This window comes from Rhinopithecus bieti, unplaced genomic scaffold (genome assembly GCF_001698545.2).
Source record: "Rhinopithecus bieti isolate Rb0 unplaced genomic scaffold, ASM169854v2 scaffold_6380, whole genome shotgun sequence".
Lineage (NCBI taxonomy): Eukaryota > Metazoa > Chordata > Mammalia > Primates > Cercopithecidae > Rhinopithecus > Rhinopithecus bieti.
The window spans coordinates 5,895,735-5,914,675 of record NW_016806642.1 but is presented as its reverse complement, the minus strand read 5'-3'; the positions used below and the strand labels follow the sequence as shown (position 1 = coordinate 5,914,675).

The following is an 18,941-nucleotide window of genomic DNA, read 5'->3' as shown; positions in this document are numbered from 1 at the left end:
ATTTACATCTACTTGTATTCCCAGCTTTTAAAGGGTAGGAGTTGGCTGGAGTTGGAATCCTAAAACACATATGCCATTTCTTTGATTCTGTGAACAGCTGAATTGTGTTCATTTACACACTAGGCAAAATACTTACATGTTGTTGCTAGGGCAGTGTGGTAATCAGGACTTTTGTTGACATCCAAAATAAAACTGTGAAAATAAAAACATTTATATTATCTCCAATGCAACGAATTTCCACAAAGCCTTTATAGGTGTATGGAAGATGGCAGTTACCACAACTGCAATTTCTGTTAGCTCTGAAAGTCACTGGCATAATCTAGAGGAGAAGAGAATTTTATTTATGGATTTTTAATATGTTATTACCCATAAGTTATGGCCATAGATAGCAATTTTACACTCAGATGTAGACTTCCTATTTAGATTATAAAATTTCTTGCTGGGTGTGGTGGCTCATGCCTATAATCCCAGCACTTTGGCAGGCCGAGACGTGTGGATCACCTGAGGTTGGGAGTTTGAGACCAGCCTGACCAACATGGAGAAACCACATCTCTATTAAAAATACAAAATTAGCCAGGTGTGGTGGTGCATGCCTGTAATCCCAGCTACTCGGGAGGCTGAGGTAGTAGAATCGCTTGAACCCGGGAGGCAGAGGTTGCAGTGAGCCGAGATTGTGCCATTGTACTCCAGCCTGGGCAACAAGAGCAAAACTCCATCTCAAAAAAAAAATAAAGAAATAATAATAAAATAAAATTTCTTTTTTTAAGATGGAGTCTTGCTCTGTCACCCAGGCTGGAGCGCAGTGGCGCAATGTCGGCTCACTGCAATCTCCACCTCCTGGGTTCAAGCGATTCTCCTGCCTCAGCCTCCCGAGTAGCTGGGATTACAGGCGCATGCCACCAGGCCTGGCTAATTTTTGTACTTTTAGTAGAGACAGGGTTTCACCATATTGGCCAGGCTGGTCTCGAACTCCTGACCTCAGGTGATCTAACCACCTCGGCCTCCCAAAGTGTAATTGTAAACTCAAATTACAGGTGTGAGCCACCACGCCCAGCCTAGATTATAAAATTTCTTTGGAACTAAAAAGTTTGTATTGATGAACAAAAATCAGCCTATACTAGTACACAATAATGTTCAATATAACTGACTTGCTTATATCTGTATTTGTTACCCTGATCTGGTTTCTTTCTCCATGAGGATATTTCTTTAGTGAAATTGTTTTATACTTATTGGTCCTTATTACATTAAATTGTAGAATATCCAAATTATCGTTTTTTGATGCTGATTGGTGATACACAGATCTTGTGAATTCCTATAAAGATAGTTGGAACTATCCAATATAAGATTTTGTAATAGAATTTGGCAGTACAATTCAGGACAATTGTGTCTTTTAAAATTATGTTAATTCCTTCTGTGGTGCTTAGGAAATTTGTCATTGGTTCATTTTAGAAAATGTTATATTTCAGTATGCAGAGATGTATTTGCAGATTACCAAGTTACTTCTATTCAGCTATTCAAAATATCTGTAATTGCTTTAACGATTGTGTTTTAGTGTGATATGACATACGTAAATATACAAAGCTTTTCTCACATGTACTTCTTTGCTCTTCATAGATAGAAGGATGTGGTTAAAAATGAAGAGTAGTTTGACCATAGCAACTCTATAATAATCTTCTCTTACAATATATTGGCATTCTTGATTTTTAGCAGGGCCATAACTGCAAAGGGATACTTTATGTACATGTATTTGACATTTGGAACATGATTAATGTTTTTGAAAGCTTAGTACCTAGCAATGATGAACATTTTAGATATCATGCCTGTTGACACTGATACTCTTAAAGGAATGATTTTCTCATTTCATTAAGATATTTGTTTTTTTAAATTTACATATTGTATGTATTTATGAGGTACAGTTTGACATTTCAATACATTTCTATGTTGTATAATGATCAAATCAAGGTAGTTAGTATATCCATCGCTGCATGCATTTATCTTTTCTTTGTGGTGAGACCATTCAAAAGCCTCTCTTCTAGCTATTTTGTAATATACAGTACCTTAATGCTAACTATAGTCACCATACTGTGCAATAGAATACCAGAACCTATTTCCCACTATCTTGATTGTAACTTTGTACCCATTGACCTACCTTTCCCCATCCTCCCCTACCCCCAAAGTACTTAGGTAGTACTTACAGTTCCCCTTCCCAGTCTCCAGTAACCACTGGTCTGTTCTCTACTTCTGTAATATTAACTTTTTTTTTTTTTTTTTAAGATTTCACACAAGTGAGATATGCTGTATTTGTCTTCAGTGTCTAGTTTATTTCACTTACCATGTTGTCCTCCAGGTTCATCCATCTTGTTGCAAATGACAGGATTTCCTTCTTGTTTATGGCTGAATAGTCATTAAGGTATTTATTTAGCCAGAAAAAGTACTAATTCACACTTTTGTGTTATCCTTTTGTCCCCAAACAATTAAGTGGATGGATGGTTGTTTTAATCTTGTATTACCTTTAGAAGCTTTTAGAAGCTCTTAAGTAATCAGATATTGGTAGTTATTTAAACCATGTAGGTTGAGAACCAAACTGTCAGAATAAGGAAAATCTATTTAATTCTGGCATTAATAATTAAATAATCTTTAGGTGGTGGCATACATATTTTTTTGTTTTTCTTTTCTTTTTTTTTCTTTTGAGATGGAGTCTCACTGTGTCACCCAGGCTGGAGTACAGTGGCACAATCTCAGCTCACTGCAACCTCCGCCCCCCGAGTTCAAGCGATTCTCTTGCCTCAGCCTCCTGAGTCATTGGGATTACAGGCGCCTGCCACTGTGCCCAGTTAATTTTTTCGTATTTTTAGTAGAGATGGGGTTTCTCCATCTTAGCCAGGCTGGTCTTGAACTCCTGACCTTGTGATCCATCCGCCTCAGCCTCCCAAAGTGCTGGGATTACAGGCATGAGCCACTACGCCTGGCAATATTTTTGTTTTCCAAAGTCAGGCCTATCTTGGTATGACTAGATAAACCAACACCAAAGGTAATGTACTGGTATATGTATAGTGTTTTTTAAATATCATAATACATAGTGATTTGAAGAAAAAATGCACTTAAGTACGAATTCCAAGTATTACAATCACAAATAATACTTGTTTTGTTGGGCAGCTCTTCAGCATGCAGGAAGAAATCCATCCCAAAAGACCATTAATAAGTATTGGACTCCTCAAACTGCCAAACTGAATTTTGATGATTTTTGTATAATTTTAAGGAAGGAAAAACCTACTTCAAAAGCAGAACTACTAAAATCATTTAAGCAATTAGATGTAAATGATGATGGCTGTATTTTACACACTGACCTTTATAAATTTCTAACGAAGGTAAGATCAGTAAAACTGTTTTGTAATATGCATATTTTGTGAAAGAGCTTGGAATCTAGCTTTGACTACCAAAGTCCACATTAAAAATAACTATTTCATTGAGAGGTGAAATGAATTACTTACATGTTATTTATAAAGTACTTAGGGATCCTTCTGGATGAAAGGTTCTTTGTAAATAAAAGATAAAGTATAAAATTGAGCTTATGTTACCACCCCCTTGTGCTCCTATTTAATTTGTTCCTGTCCAGAACTTTTTGAAAATCAGTGATAGTTCCATATGTGATAAGTAAAAGGAAAACCAAGTATAAATGGGATTAGGAATCCATTCTCTTTTTTGGTACAATGTTAGAAAATATCATTCCCCTAAATTCAGTAGCAGTTATAACTGACTCTATAGTATTCAGGTTTTAGTTACTATTTAGTAAACTGAAATTCAGCACACTTTCACAAAATTTAATAAAATTGTGAAATTTATATAGCTGCCTCATTCTTTCTTTATATATAATACTCATAGTTTATAATGAAGCAATACCTTAAAACTGTGGAAAAGATTAAAATGTGCTTCCACTATCCCTGTGAATAACAAAGTAGTAATCATGTTGCTTTAAAATAAATCTCCTTTTTTTTTTTTTTCAGAGAGGTGAGAAGATGACTCGAGAAGAAGTAAATGCCATAATAAATTTGACTGATGTAAATGCTGATGGCAAATTTGACTACATCAAGGTACATAAGCTCACATTGATGTAAATGTACATACTGTGTTGGAAAAGTGTTTTTATTTTTCCCCAGCTTTATTAAGGTATAACTGACAAATAAAAATTGTGTATATTTCCAGTGTACATGTAATGTTTTGATATATGTATACATTGTGAAGCAATTAAATCAGTTAACATGTCAACTAATTAACATGTCAGAAAATTATTTTTAAAGGGATGCACTTTTAATATTGGCAATGATCTCCTTAAATATTGTACATGAAATTTAATTTTCCAGTCCCACAATTGCAATCTGATGACTACATTAAAAATAATATAACCCAGTTAAAAAACGTGTGCTCACACACACAGACAGATACACACGTAAACATAGAGACCCTACTCAGAAATGTACCTTTTCTGGTAGAAGAATCATAAAAATTATTTTGAACAAATGCAAGTCTACACGTCTTGTAAAAAAAAGTAATATAAATCACCTCTCCTTGTGTAACATTTTATTTTCACTCAGAGTATGACCTCCTCATTGAATCACGGCTACATTTCCCTAGGTCACTTGAGGCTGGTCAATCTGATTCAAAAAAATAAAATGTGTAACCATCAATAGGAAATATATTCCATCTATCAATCTATTCCTTGCCTACTAATGTGCATTTGCTTTCTCCTCTTCCCCAATGTATGATTGAATAGTTTTACCCACTGGACTTTTTTTTTTTCCCGTAGTTTTGTAAATTATATATGACAACCAACGAGCAATGTCTCAAGACTACACTAGAAAAACTAGAGGTTGATAGTAAAATGAGGCGTCACCAGTTTGGAAACCACATTGAAGGGTCCCCTGAAAGGGACCCATCACCAGTACCAAAACCATCACCTAAAATCATGAGAAAAACCGATCAGGAAACATTCTCAAATAAAGGTATTTACTTTTAACACTAAGAACTTCTTGATCAGAAATGAAGAGTCATATTCAGATAAATTTTTCCTTCCATTTCAGCTTCTCAGTGATAAAACAAATGAGAATCTAACTTTTGTTAGCTACCATTTCTAGACTCTCTTAGCTGTAAAAATCTGTTGAAGTAAAATTTTATTATGGAACTTGACTTAGCTATGCTCATTATATTTTATTAAAACTAAAATTTCAGACTGAAAGGTGACATATCCAAATAAGAATTCTTATTAGTAGCCTATAAATTAGGGACCATTAAAGCCTGATAAATATAAAACTTCTGACTTTATTTCAATAGGGAGAACAAAGAGAGTCAAAGTAATACAATAGATCTTTTATACTGCATTGTGTTTGGAAAAACCTCCTTTTGACAACTTTTCATAATGTGAGACCTAATAATCATTACTTGTTGCAGGGGACACCAGGAGTTCTTTACTGTCAGCAACCAGGAAGTTCAAAACATCTGTTTCCTTCACAATTACCATGGGGGCTAATGGTAACCAAAACTCAAAGTTAACTGAGCCAAATTTAATAAAGGTACAGTATTTTAAGTTAACAGAGATGACTTTCTCTGAAAAAAATTTGACATTAAGTTTATTAATAACTATGCAGTGTCTACAGGGAACCAGTAAAGTTTATGAAGTGATTCGAGGTTTTTCTGTGGAATTTCTACCTGTAAGCTAGTGTAATACTTTTAAATTAAAATGATGAATATTATTATAAGCTTTTCAGTTTGAAAATGGTAACACTCAAGTTTTATAACTTGATGAGTAGATTATCAAGTTATATACTTTGGCAAGCAAATTTTTTTTTTGTTTAACAAATATTTACCATAGATGTTTCTTATAAATAAATCATTCATTCAATTTCAAGTCCTATGAGAGAATGACAACAAAGTCACTTTGCTAAGTCAATATTTGTAGAGTGTTAATATTGATCTTCTTTCTTTGTTTTCCCTTTCTAGACTCAACCTTTACTAGTTTTCTTTCAACAGAAAATAATAGCTACAGAAATATAAAACATTAACTGGAAACTGCTAGGATACATTAAAAATGTGCACCTAGAGACCTCTGTAAAAGGGGAAAAAATGGTTATGACCACATACTATAACTGCTGTTAGAAAACTGAACTGATTGTTCTCAAGAGCCACATTTTTGTTTCAAATAACAACTCTGTATTTGTTATTGAACTCTAAAGTCCCTTATATCTTTAAATTGCTAGACAGTGACATTTGTTCTATATTAAAATTTTAAAACATTATCTCCAGGGAATTTTGTTCAGACTGTTTAGGAATCTATACACCCTAAGCAATTTGGTGTGCATGTCCAGCATGTTCATACACAATATTTAGTGTTCCAACAATATTATTTTCCACCGGTGGAACCTTTTTGTATTTTGCAACTAAATTAATTATTAATAAAATTAAGTTAGTTACATAATTATGGTTTACCTGATTCAAAAGCACAAATAAATGTAATTTTAGCCACTCTAAAGAGAGATATAAATAAATATTAATGTGGATTATGTTAAGTTATAGTAAGACTTTGTCTCTGTGTCATTAGTTGTGCTCATACCAATATAATTTTTAAAATTTAGTTCAATTCAACAAATATTCACTAAGCATGTAATGTGTGCCAGTTATTTTGCTTAGTGTAAAATATGAACTTGAATTTAAAAATATAAATTTTCATTTGACTATTAAGACTATACCAAGATAGTGTAGCATAGTATTTATTCATTCATTTATTCAACAAATATTTATTGAATGACTACTCTGTGCCAGTGTTCTAGACGTTGATGAGATTAGTGATCTAGAGTTTTGGATAGAGATCTACCTGGGCTTGAATCTTAGCTTTATCACTTCATAACTGACCGTGGGCGAATTAGTCAGCAGCCCTTCAGAGTTTCAGTTTTCTTATCCATAAATAGGGAATAATTATATTTAGTGTGCTTTGGAAAGATTTAAATCATACGTAAACATATGTAAAGCATTTAGCACAATGCCAAGGACATTAATAAATAATAGTGTTAATAATGTTAATACTATTTATTATAAAGAACATTAATAAATACTAGTATTAATATTATAGAACTAAGAAATAACTAGGTGCTTGTATGGGAATGCCATGATGAAAGTATAGTTTAAGAAAAGTTAATCTACTGTTGTATTATGTATAGAGACCTCAGAGACACCATCTAACAGGCTGATAGTTTTCCAAATATAAAGTGATGATAACTTGGCCTAGGATGGTACCTAAATGTAATAAGGTTGGGGCAGGTGTAATAGAAAAATGCCAAAATTAGTCTGTAAGTCATAATGATTATTTAACAAAGAGACTACTTAAGTTTTGTACCAAAGTCAAGAGCAGGGAATGGTGTGGATGATAATTGGGAGTGAGGTAAAATAAAAGGTACTAAGATAATTTAATGATTAAAAGAAAAGGGCATACTGTCAACTTTTTAATTCTGTGTGTTTCATATAAAATGTAATGCCTTTTGGAAATAATTGATAGCTGTGTATATCTTACCTTTTAATATCCTGTTTCTGATCTTGTATTGCCCACTGTTGCTTACTATCTGCTATTTCTTAGTTGAGCTGAAATTATTATTTTTTAAAGTAAGTGACCCTTTTGTTACTCAGCAGCATTCAGTTCTTTGTTTACATTTTTCTTTTCTTTTCTTTGTTTATTTATGCATTTTTTTAAGACAGAGTTTCACTTTGTCACCCAGGCCGGAATGCAGGCGGGATCTTGGCTCACTGCAACCTCCGCCTCCCAGGTTCGAGTGATTCTCCTCCCTCAGCCACCCAAGTAACTGGGATTACAGGTGCATGCCACCATGCCTGGCTAATTTTTGTGTTTTTAGTAGAGACAAGGTTTCACCATGTTGGCCAGGCTGGTCTCGAGCTCCTGACCTCAAGTGATCTGCCTGCCTTGGCCCCCCAAAGTGCTGGGATTACAGATGTGAGCCACCACACCTGGCCACATTTTTCTTTAATTCTTGTTTCCTCTTGGGGGGTTTTCTGGTAAAAACAGAGAACCTGCTAGACAAATTCTAAAAGAACTGTAATACTTGAAGTTTTCTTTTTTTTATTTCACAAATTTCATATATTCCTGAGGTTTTATAACCGTTCTGAAAAGTACTTGGTTGTGAATATACAGAATAAATTACTGAAAGGATTGTTAAATTAATTTTCCAGATACTTTACATTTATTTTAAACAAGTTTAGGTATCTCAACTTCATGTGGAACAGAAAAGTATGGAATTGGGACAGAGAATGAGGGACTTTTCAGAAACTAGAAAATTGTTGTGATAGGTAAGAGTAAGCCATGTTTTAAACCATAAATCCATACAATTGGTAAAGGACTTGAATTACAAAAGGAAAATAAGATCCTTACAGGTACTATACATATATTACTTTCTATTGGCCATACTTAGTTACTATATTACTATTCTTTTTAAAATTCTGAATTCTATCCATTTACTTAGATTCTGTGATGATAAAGGAATGTCAGGAATTTTCCTTTCAGAGAGGAATAGCTTCACTTTCCTAGCTAAGACCAGTCATGTCTAGAATTAGAGTAAGCCCCAAACTGTCAGTTGTAAACTCCAGAGATGCAATACTTCCTATATTCAGATTCTTAGAGTATGCCTACATTTATATTGTATACATGTATATTGTACAACATATGCACACACATCACACACATATGTTGTACAACCTATATATTATAATGTCAAAACATATAGCATCTATATTGTTTACTATTTATATGTTATATATATGTCTATATATGGCAATACAAATATAAACGTTTTAAATTCCAAATGGTTCATTATCTGTTAATTTTTGTGAAAGCTCCATATAATAATTTTCTTGTAAGTTTCTCACATTTTCAAAATGTTGATCAATTCAACCTGTCAGTTAGGTTTCAGGCCACATCAATTTTACCCTTCATAAATTATCTATTTAAGTTTTTATTTTTTAAGTATGTATAGTTTACAATTATTTAATAACAAAAAATGCAACAACCGGTTACTTTCTTGTCTTATCATACCCCAAAGCAAATAGCCTCCTAATAAGTATGTGACATAGGAAATCTTTATAAAAAACAATAGTGATGATAATGATAGTGATGAGTTCCTCCTCTGACTAATCTATGGCAGATCTGCTTAATAATTCTTTCTCACTGAAAAATTTAATAATACAGAATTTGTATGTTAAATCATTTTCATTCACTACAGTGTTCCAAGAAAAATGTAACTATACTGATATATTTGTTTTGATAACTAGAATTTTTGGCTTTAGTATTTGGTTTTGTACTTTTAAGCGTGTCCTCATACATTATGAATGAAAATAAGTAAAATTTGTATATGACAAATAAACGAAATAACAGTTCAGTTTGCACTTATATGAATGTACCCGAATTAGTAGAATACAGCACCACCTCATGCCCTATATAAGAATTACAAGCTATTATTTTATTTCTGCTTTATAATGTCAAAAAATTATATCATACATGGAATTTCTTACTCTCATTCTAAAATTATTTTCAAAACTCAACCTTCTTTCATTTTTCTCCTAATACTCAAACTGTCAGCTTAATCTATAATCCTTTCAAATTGATTTATTTGAATGAGCCAGCCAATTTGTCAGTAATTTTTTCTTTTAGTTCATAACATTTTAGTCTGGGTCCTAGAGAAAAGCTTTGTATGATTGAAAGTCTATTTGTTTGAAAGACATTTTTTTTCTTTTTTCTTTTTTTTTTTTTGAGGCAGAGTCTCACTCTCTTGCACAGACTGGAGTGCAGTGGCACCATCTGGGCTCACTGCAACCTCCGCCTCCCAGGTTCAAGCGATTCTCCTGCCTCAGCCTCCCAAGTAGCTGGGACTACAGGTGTGCACCACCATGCCTGGCTAATTTTTGTAGTTTTAGTAGAGACAGAGTTTCACCATATTGGCCAACTGGTCTCGAACTCTGGCCAACTGATCTCGAACTCCTGACCTTGTGATCTGCCCACCTCGGCCTCTCAAAGTGCTGGGATTATAGGCATGAACCACCGCACCCAGCCTTGAAATGAAATTTTAAGTTTAGTATGTTTAATAACTCTGGCAGATCTTAAGTTGAATGTTTCCTGTTGAACAGTAGGAGCTCTAAGTTCTCCTAGTGGAGTTATTTCAAATTCAAATTGATCTGTTTATTACACTGAAGTTTGGTTGATATAAATAATGTGGTATTTGTCTTTAATAACTGTTGTTCTACCATTTTCCAGCTTTATTAATCCATATTTAATGTTATACTATGTAGTTTGTCTGCCTTTCCAAAGACACTCACAGATTCTCTTCTATTATAGCATTATTTTCTAGACATGGAACTTAGGAAAGACTTAGAATAAAAATGTTTAACTTGTTCCCCTGTTAAATTTATAAAGCCATGTCCTGTTAATCTGTGGCACTGGCCCAGAGGTAGCATCAGCACATCGAAAAATTCTTCCATCTTTGAGTTTCCTAAATGGCACAAATGGTGTTTACTACCAGTGTACCAGGTAAAGTACATTATTTTTAAAAGCTTAATTTAACCATTTTTTTAAAGCTGGGGGTAGGGCTGCTGTGCTGATGATTACAATGTAAATTTAAGAAATTTTGCAGCTACTAAATGCTACATTTTTAAAGTAAGAAAACCAAATAATTAAGTTTGTCTGAATACTTATATGTGTGGAATCCTGAATGATAATGCCTTACCATACTTTATTGTAATAGTATCATATTCACAACGTTTCTTTTAAAAACTGGCTTTAAAAATCACTGCAGATATTTAAATGTGAAATAGAACAGAACTTAGAATATAACTTACACACTGGAGAGAAAGTAAGGAGACCTATGTTTTGGTTCTAGTTCTGCAGTCAACTGAGAACTATAGCTTTACACATATATCACTTTATTTTTCAGACTTTATCAAAAGAGAAGTCTGGACTAGATTGCTTTTTAGATTTCTTCTACCTTGAAGAGTCTGTAATTCTAAAGTATTATCCTTTACCTTTCCAAATAGGTAAATATAAAAAATATAAAATATATTAGATGAAATTCCATCTGATGCTATAATCAAAACTGATTGAAAACATTTAAATGTTTTCTGTTTAATGTCAGAATCATAATTCAAACTGTCTCAACGTATAAATTGTCTAAATACTGTATAGCATTTCTTTCATTTCTATTCTTTAGCAGTCATCACCATCCAAGGTCATGTTGATTATTTTAAGGGCAGTTGGGTCTGAGGTAATGCCAGCATCTGTTGTTAGTCCATATATATGCCCATCCAAGAGATTTACAGGGAAGCTAAATGAAAGCCTGTGTATCATTACTCATCGTTAATAGTTGAACTTGGCCCAGGCGCAGTGGCTCAAGCCTGTAATCCCAGCACTTTGGGAGGTCGAGGTGGGTGGATCACTTGAGGTCAGGAGTTCGAGACCAGCCTGGCCAACATAGTGAAACCCCGTCTCTACTAAAAATACAAAAAATTAGCTGGGCATGGTGGCAGGCCCCTGTAATCCCAGCTACTTGGAAGGCTGAGGTAGGAGAATTACTTAAACCTGGGAAGTGGAGGTGGCAGTGGGCCGAGATGGCACCACTGCACTCCAGCCTGGGTTACAGAGTGAGACCATCTCAAAAAAAAAAAAAAGTTGAACTTCAACTTCTGCTTCTGCCACAAGCCCAAGTCTGAACCTCATTGTATCACAGATAATAAAAAATTTGAATTTGGTACCCTGAGTAGATTTTCTTTTAGAAACATGGTCTAAATGCAGAGTCCAAAAGTCTTGGACTCTAGACCTAATATTGCTACAAACTCCTTATAAAACTCTGAACCCATGTAACCTCTGGCTACCTCAATTTTTCTGTTTATTAAAATGACTAATTCATATCTACCCCATACTGCCTCATAGGGATGTTGTCGAAATATCACATATAATGACTTGTTTCTGTCATGGGCAATATACTTAACAAGATAAATTTCAGTAAGCTAAGGTCACATCTTAATTTCTTAGAATTAAAAATACACACATCTTGTATACCCCAAAGGTGTGACAGTGCAGCTGATTAGTGACTGACTGAAAGCTTGAGTATAGTTCAGTTTATAATGATAAAATCTTAAAATGCAATTGAAAAGGAAATTTCCAAAGAAAAGATAAAGATAAAAGAGAAAACTTGTATAAATTGAGAAATAACCAAAATGAAAATAAAAGGAATAGAGAAAATACATTCATTAATACTCACAGAGTGGTTAATATCTAAAATAGTCAAAATAATTTATTAAAATATGTAAGAAAAATGGTAAGTCTGCAATAGAGTTATGAGAATAGGTGAATGGGTAATTTATACAAAAGAAAACAAAAATAATAAACACATGAGGGAAATGTTCAACCTTGGTATTAACAATCAGATAAATTCAAATTAATGCAAAAGTTATTACAATACCATTTTTACTATCAAATACTCGAGGCATATACAAATATATGGAATACCATAATGAATGCTTTATGTACCCACACCTTGCTTATGAAGTCATCCCACATCACCCAATTTTTTTCACAATAAAACAATACCAAATAATGGTAAAATTATTACATTATATAACATTGGTGGTATTGTACAATTGGCAGTACTGTTTTATAAAGCAGTATGGGAACACATGTCAATAGCCTTAAAAATATACATACTTTTTTGCCTGAAAGTTCTTCTCAAGGAAATTATTCATTAGAAGAAAAACATTTAGACAAAAAAGTATTCTATTAATATTGTGATAAGAAATTAGAAATGACATAAATGTCTAACACTTTAGAAATAGTTAACTAAGTAATGGTATACCAACTCAATGTTTGTTTGTTTTTTTTTTGAAACGGAGTTTTGCCCTGTTACCCAGGCTGGATGCAGTGGCACAATCTCAGCTCACTGCAACCTCCGCCTCCCAGTTTCAAGCAATTTTCCTGCCCCAGCCTCCTGAGGCTGGGATTACAGGCGCCCATCACCACACGCGGCTAATTTTTGTATTTTTAGTAGAGATGGGGTTTCACCATGTTGGCCAGGCTGGTCTCGAACTCCTGACCTCAGGTAATCCACCCACCTTGGCCTCCCAAAGTACTGGGATTCCAGGAGTGAGCCACCATGACCGGCCCCAACTCAATTTTTAATCATAGAACCATTTAAATTGAAATTTTGAATACTGCATAGCAAAATGGTTTTTCTTGTGGTAAAATACACAAAACATAAAATATACCATTTTACTCATTTTTAAGTATACAGTTCTGTGTCACTAAGTACATTCACACTGTTGTACAACTATCACTACCACCACCATACATCTCCAGAACTTTTTCATCTGGAACTCTATTCATTAAACAGCAACTCCCCATGTCCCCCTCCCCACAGACCCTGGCAACCACCATTTTACTTTCTGTCTGTCTGAATTTGACCACTCTAGGTACCTCATATAAGTGGAATCATCATACAATATTTGCTCTTTTGTGTCTGGCTTATTTCACTTAGCATAATTTCTTCAAAACTCATTCATGTATAGCATGTGCCAGAATTTTATTCCTTTTTAAGACTGAATAATATTCCCTTGTATGTATTTACCACATTTTGTTTATCTATTTTTCTGTCAATTGGCATTTGGGTTGTTTCTGCCTTTTGGCTATTGTGAGCAGTAATGCTGTGAACATTGGCATACATATCTGTTTGAGTCCCTGCTTTTAATTCTTTTGGGTCTATACCCAGAAGTTGGAATTGCTAGACCATATAGAATTATAGGTTTGCTTTTTTGAGAAATTGCCATATTGTTCACAATGGCTTCACCATCTTATGCATTTTATGTTCCTATCAACAATGCACAAGGGTTCCAATTTCTCCACATACTCACCAACACTTGTCATTTTCTGTTTTTTTGATAATAGGTATCCTAATGGGTGTGAGGTGGTATCTCATTTAGGTTATGATTTGTTTTTCCTTAATGATTAGTGATGTTGAGCATCTCTTCATTTGCTTATTGGCCTTCTAAATATCTTCTTTAGAGAGTTGATCATTTGATGATTCCTTTGCCCATTTAAAAAATCTGGTGGTTTGTTTTGTTGTTGTTGAATTGTAGGAGTTCTTTATATGCTCTAGATATTAATCCCTTTTTGGATATGTGATTTGCAAATAATTTCTCCCATTTCGTGAATTGCCTTTTCATTCTGTTGGTAGTGTCCTTTGATGCACAAAAGTTTTTATTTTGATGAATTCCAATCTGATTGTTGCTTGTGCTTTTGTTGTCATATCCAAGAAACCATTGCCAGATCCAGCGTCAGCTTTCCCCCTATGTTTTCTTCTCAGAGTTTTATAATTTTAGCATGTTTAGGTCTTCAGTTTATTTTGAGTTAATTTTTATGTATTGCGTAAGATAGTAGCCCAGATTTATTCTTTTGCAGATGGATATTCAGTTTCCTCAGCCTCATTTGTTGAAAAGACTGTCCTTGCCCCATTGAATGATCTTGGCACCCTTGTTGAAAATCATTTGACCATATATGCAAGGATTTATTTCTGGGCTATCCATTCTACTGTTCTATATGTCTGTTTTCATGCTAGTACCACACCATTTTGATTACTGTATCTTTGTAGTAAGTTTTGAAATCAGAAAGTATGAGTCCTCTAGCTTTTATTGTTTTTCAACAGCAAAATATTTTGGATATGAAATTAAATTTTAAAAGCAGAACGTAAAGCGGTGTTTATTAAAATGTAGAAAATAGGTTTCTGCGTAAGGTCTATATTAGAAAGGATTACATGAAAATCTAAGTAGGGCGTTAGAATTATAGAGATTTTAAATTTTAAATGTGTTATTTTAAATGTATCAAAATATAAAATATAAAATAATTATGAGATAAAACAGAAAATGAGATGTAAGTATGTTAGGATAATTTAGCCTTCTTTTAAAATGTGAGCATGACATGAAACCGATCTCAATGTAAATTATTTTTGCCTTTGCAGTGCCATGACAAATCTTTCTATAATGAATTAGAAAACATTTATGATGTTATTGTTATAGAGCTAGCATACACCTTTTCAGTAGTTATCAATATTATTAAAGCCTTGAACTGATTATCTAAATATTCTTACTTACATTTCAGGCAGGCAAGCCTACCAATAATAAAGTGAAAAGCATTTTTGCACATAGCTATGGTAATGACACAATTTCTTGTAACTTCAGTAAAGAATCTTCTACTTTGTGTCCAAGCATTTTCAAGTTTTATTCTTTTCTTTTTTGAGACAGAGTCTTGCTCTGTTTCTCAGGCTGGATGGAGTGTAGTGGCACGATCTCGGCTCACTGCAAGCTCAATCTCCCGGGTTCAAGTGATTCTCCTGCCTCAGCTTCGGTGTAGCTGGGATTACAAGTGTGCACCACCACGCCTGACTATTTTTGTATTTTTAGTAAAGACAGGCCCGCCTCGGCCTCCCAAAGCGTTGGCTTGAACTTCTGACTTCCAGTGATCCACCTGCCTTGGCCTCCCAAAGTGTTGGGGTTACAGGTGTGAGCCACTGTGGCTGGCCAGGTTTTACTCATTTCTAGTTATGAGATCCCATATATTAATTCAGACAAGAAGGAATTTGGCTAGACCAAGAAATGGTAAAGCCAATATAGAAAAGTCTTTCTCAAAAGTGATACTTGATATTCATCAGCATTGTTCTGTTGTGAACCTTTTTCTTTTTTTTTTTTGAGACAGAGTCTCCCTCTGTCATCCAGGCTGGAGTGCAGTGGCATGATCTCTGCTCACTGCAACCTCTGCCTCCTGGATTCAAGCAATTCTCCTGCCTCAGCCTCCTGAGTAGCTGGGACTCCAGGCGCGTGCCACTATGCCCGGTTAATTTTTGTATTTTAGTGAAGACAGGGTTTCACCATATTGTCCAGGCTGGTCTTGAACTCCTGACCTCATGATCCGCCCGCCTCGGCCTCCCAAAGTGCTGGGATTACAGGTGTGAGCCACCGCACCCGGCCAGCTGTGAAATTTTATTCAGCATGCTTCTAGTTACCTACACTTGAAACAATTATTTTGCTTTTACATTTTTTTTTTTTTTTGAGACGGAGTCTCGCTCTATCGCCCAGGCTGGAGTGCAGTGGCCGGATCTCAGCTCACTGCAAGCTCTGCCTCCCGGGTTTACGCCATTCTCCTGCCTCAGCCTCCCGAGTAGCTGGGACTACAGGCGCCCGTCACCTCGCCCGGCTAGTTTCTTGTATTTTTTAGTAGAGACGGGGTTTCACGGTGTTAGCCAGGATGGTCTCGATCTCCTGACCTCGTGATCCACCCGTCTCGGCCTCCCAAAGTGCTGGGATTACAGGCTTGAGCCACCGCGCCCGGCTGCTTTTACATTTAAAGTCATTTTTTCTTTCAATATATTTGTTTTAGCAATCCTTAATTCTTCCTTCTTAACATGCTCCTAGCACTAATCTCTCTATTACAGCAACATATTTATTTATTACTTTTCTTCAATACTTCATTTTCTTTTCTTTTTTTTTCTTTTGAAATGAAGTCTTGTCCTGTTGCTCATGCTGGAGTGCAATGGCGTGATCTCAGCTCACTGCAACCTCCGCCTCCCCGGTTCAAGTGATTCTCCTGCCTCAGCCTCCCGAGTAGCTGGAATTACATGCACCCAACATCATGCCCAACTAACTTTTGTATTTTTAGTAGAGACAGGGTTTCTCTCCATGTTGGCCAGGCTGGTCTTGAACTCCTGACCTCATGATCTGCCCTTCCAAAGTGCTGGGATTACAGATGTGAGCCACTGCACCCAGCCAATTTTATTTTTCTTACTCTTCTTTACCTTATGTCTTTTCCTAACTTTTCATTATTGAAATGCTATCTATTCTTCATAATATATAGTTCATCAGTTGCACACTCAGTTTACATCAGTCCCCCCACCCCAATCAGTTAGACAGTAAACATTTGTTGGGCCAATGTGTAAGGCACTATTTTAGTAACTTGGATAATGGTCAGTTCTTTTGCATGTATAATTATCTTTTTGTGTTAACCATATATTACTGCCAATTATAATTGGATTTTTTTGAGACGGAGTTTCGCTTTTGTTGCCCAAGCTGGAGTACAATGGCGCAATCTCGGCTCACTGCAACCTCTGCCTCCCAAGTTCACGTGATTCTCCTGCCTCAGCCTCCTGAGTAGCTGGGGTTACAGGCATGTGCCACCACGCCTGGCTAATTTTGTATTTTTAGTGGAGACGGGGTTTCTGCATGTTCAGTCTGGTCTCGACCTCCTGACCTCAGGCGATCCGCCCACCTTGGCCTCCCAAATTGCTGGGATTACAGGTGTGAGCCACCGTGCCCTGCCTATAATTGGATTTTGTTATGTTTGCTTTTTACCTCCTAACTATGTTGTACATTCCTGGAGAGCAATGATTATATTTGACATTTCTTTTATATCCCCCTGCATTTTCTCCTCATTACTATGCATACTGGAAACATTTAATAAATATTGTTTGAAATAATTTTTTCCTTCATTTCAGGACTGGCAATACATGCAATCAAAAGGTTGCTTCTTCTTAGAAGAAGATGGTGAAATCATTAGTCATCAGTACAGGATGCAAATAACTCAGAGGTCCATGGTTTATCTAACAATTAAGCCATTAAATCTGAGTCAAGTTGAAGGCAAGTTTAAATTTTTTGTATATTTTTAAAATGTCAAGTTGTACCCTCTTTGAAAGTACTTATGTAAGTATTCCATAGTCCTAGTTAGGAAAGAAAATAATCTGCCTAAGTGAGAAACATAATGGTTACATTTCAAGAAAGTGTTGGCCTATACATGGCCTGTGTTAATCATATGAAAAGCAAGTAGATTGCTTTGTGTATATGTTTAAAGCATGTTTTATTAAAACAATAACTTTTCCAAACCTTTCTACAGCTAAAATAGAAGAAAATAAATGAAAAAAAAAAAGTTAACTGGTTTCCTCATGATATAGAACTAACTTTTTTTTTTTTTTTTTTGAGATGGAGTCTCCCTCTGTTGCCCAGACTGGAGTGCAGTAGCTCAATCTTGGCTCACTGCAACCTCCGCCTCCTGGATTCAAGTGATTCTCCTGCCTCTGCCTCCCTGAGTAGCTGGGACTACAGGTGCACATCACCTCGCCCGCCTAATCTTTTTGTATTTTTAGTAGAGATGGGATTTCACCATGTTGGCCAATCTGGTCTCAAATTCCTGACCTCAGGTGATCCACCTGCCTCGGCCTCTCAAATGGCTGAGATTACAGGTTCAAGCCACTGTGCCCAGCCAGAACTAAGTTTTTATTTGCTAATTAATCTTAGCTTTTTCCATTTGTCAGTTTTTAAAATTAATATGTCAAAGAGAAGTTCTGCAAGGGCATAATTTGGAACATATGAAACTGCAAGTATTTTTAATACCTTCAAAACCCTTTGTGACTTAGACAATATTTATTAATCTTTGTATTCATGGTAATATTCTAGGTAAAAATTAATACTTTTCTAGTATCTAAAATGGTTATGTAATTTTTAAGCAATGAAAGCTGTCTATCTATAAGGGTGATTTCCCTAGATACCTTTTTTAATGTTGGTTGTTCTAAATCAATATTTATTTTTCTTTTATAATGTTTACATACAAGCATTTTCTTCCTAGAGGATTCCCCTCCCCATCTTTTTCCCTCCTAAAGCAGAGATTTTGAAAGTTTTCACTGCATCTCTTGTGGGATATGTATAATATTTGGCAGATGATACTTTTAAATGACAATAACAATAGTTATTTTTCAGAGAGAGGAATCAAGATAGCCCTGCAAATTCAGTGTAGTTGTTAATTCTCTATATTCTTATTAATAAGATTCATTCATTTATTTATCAGATAGCTATCAAGGGCATTATATACT

At 35.0% G+C, this 18,941-nt stretch overlaps 1 protein-coding gene across 6 annotated transcripts in view; it reads left to right on the top strand.

Moving 5' to 3' along the window:
• EFCAB7 (EF-hand calcium binding domain 7) overlaps positions 1–18,941 on the top strand; it is a 50,479-nt gene that overhangs the window by 5,695 nt on the left and 25,843 nt on the right. For 4 of the 6 annotated variants that reach the window (XM_017877208.1, XM_017877209.1, XM_017877210.1 and 1 more), the window contains exons 3-8: positions 3,157–3,368; positions 4,005–4,091; positions 4,805–5,000; positions 5,446–5,567; positions 10,463–10,576; positions 17,574–17,715. In XM_017877208.1, coding sequence (XP_017732697.1) covers positions 3,157–3,368; positions 4,005–4,091; positions 4,805–5,000; positions 5,446–5,567; positions 10,463–10,576; positions 17,574–17,715 — 873 coding nt within the window. The remainder of the gene's footprint in view (positions 1–3,156; positions 3,369–4,004; positions 4,092–4,804; positions 5,001–5,445; positions 5,568–10,462; positions 10,577–17,573; positions 17,716–18,941) is intronic. The other 2 variants (XM_017877213.1, XM_017877212.1) reach the window with 2 other exon arrangements.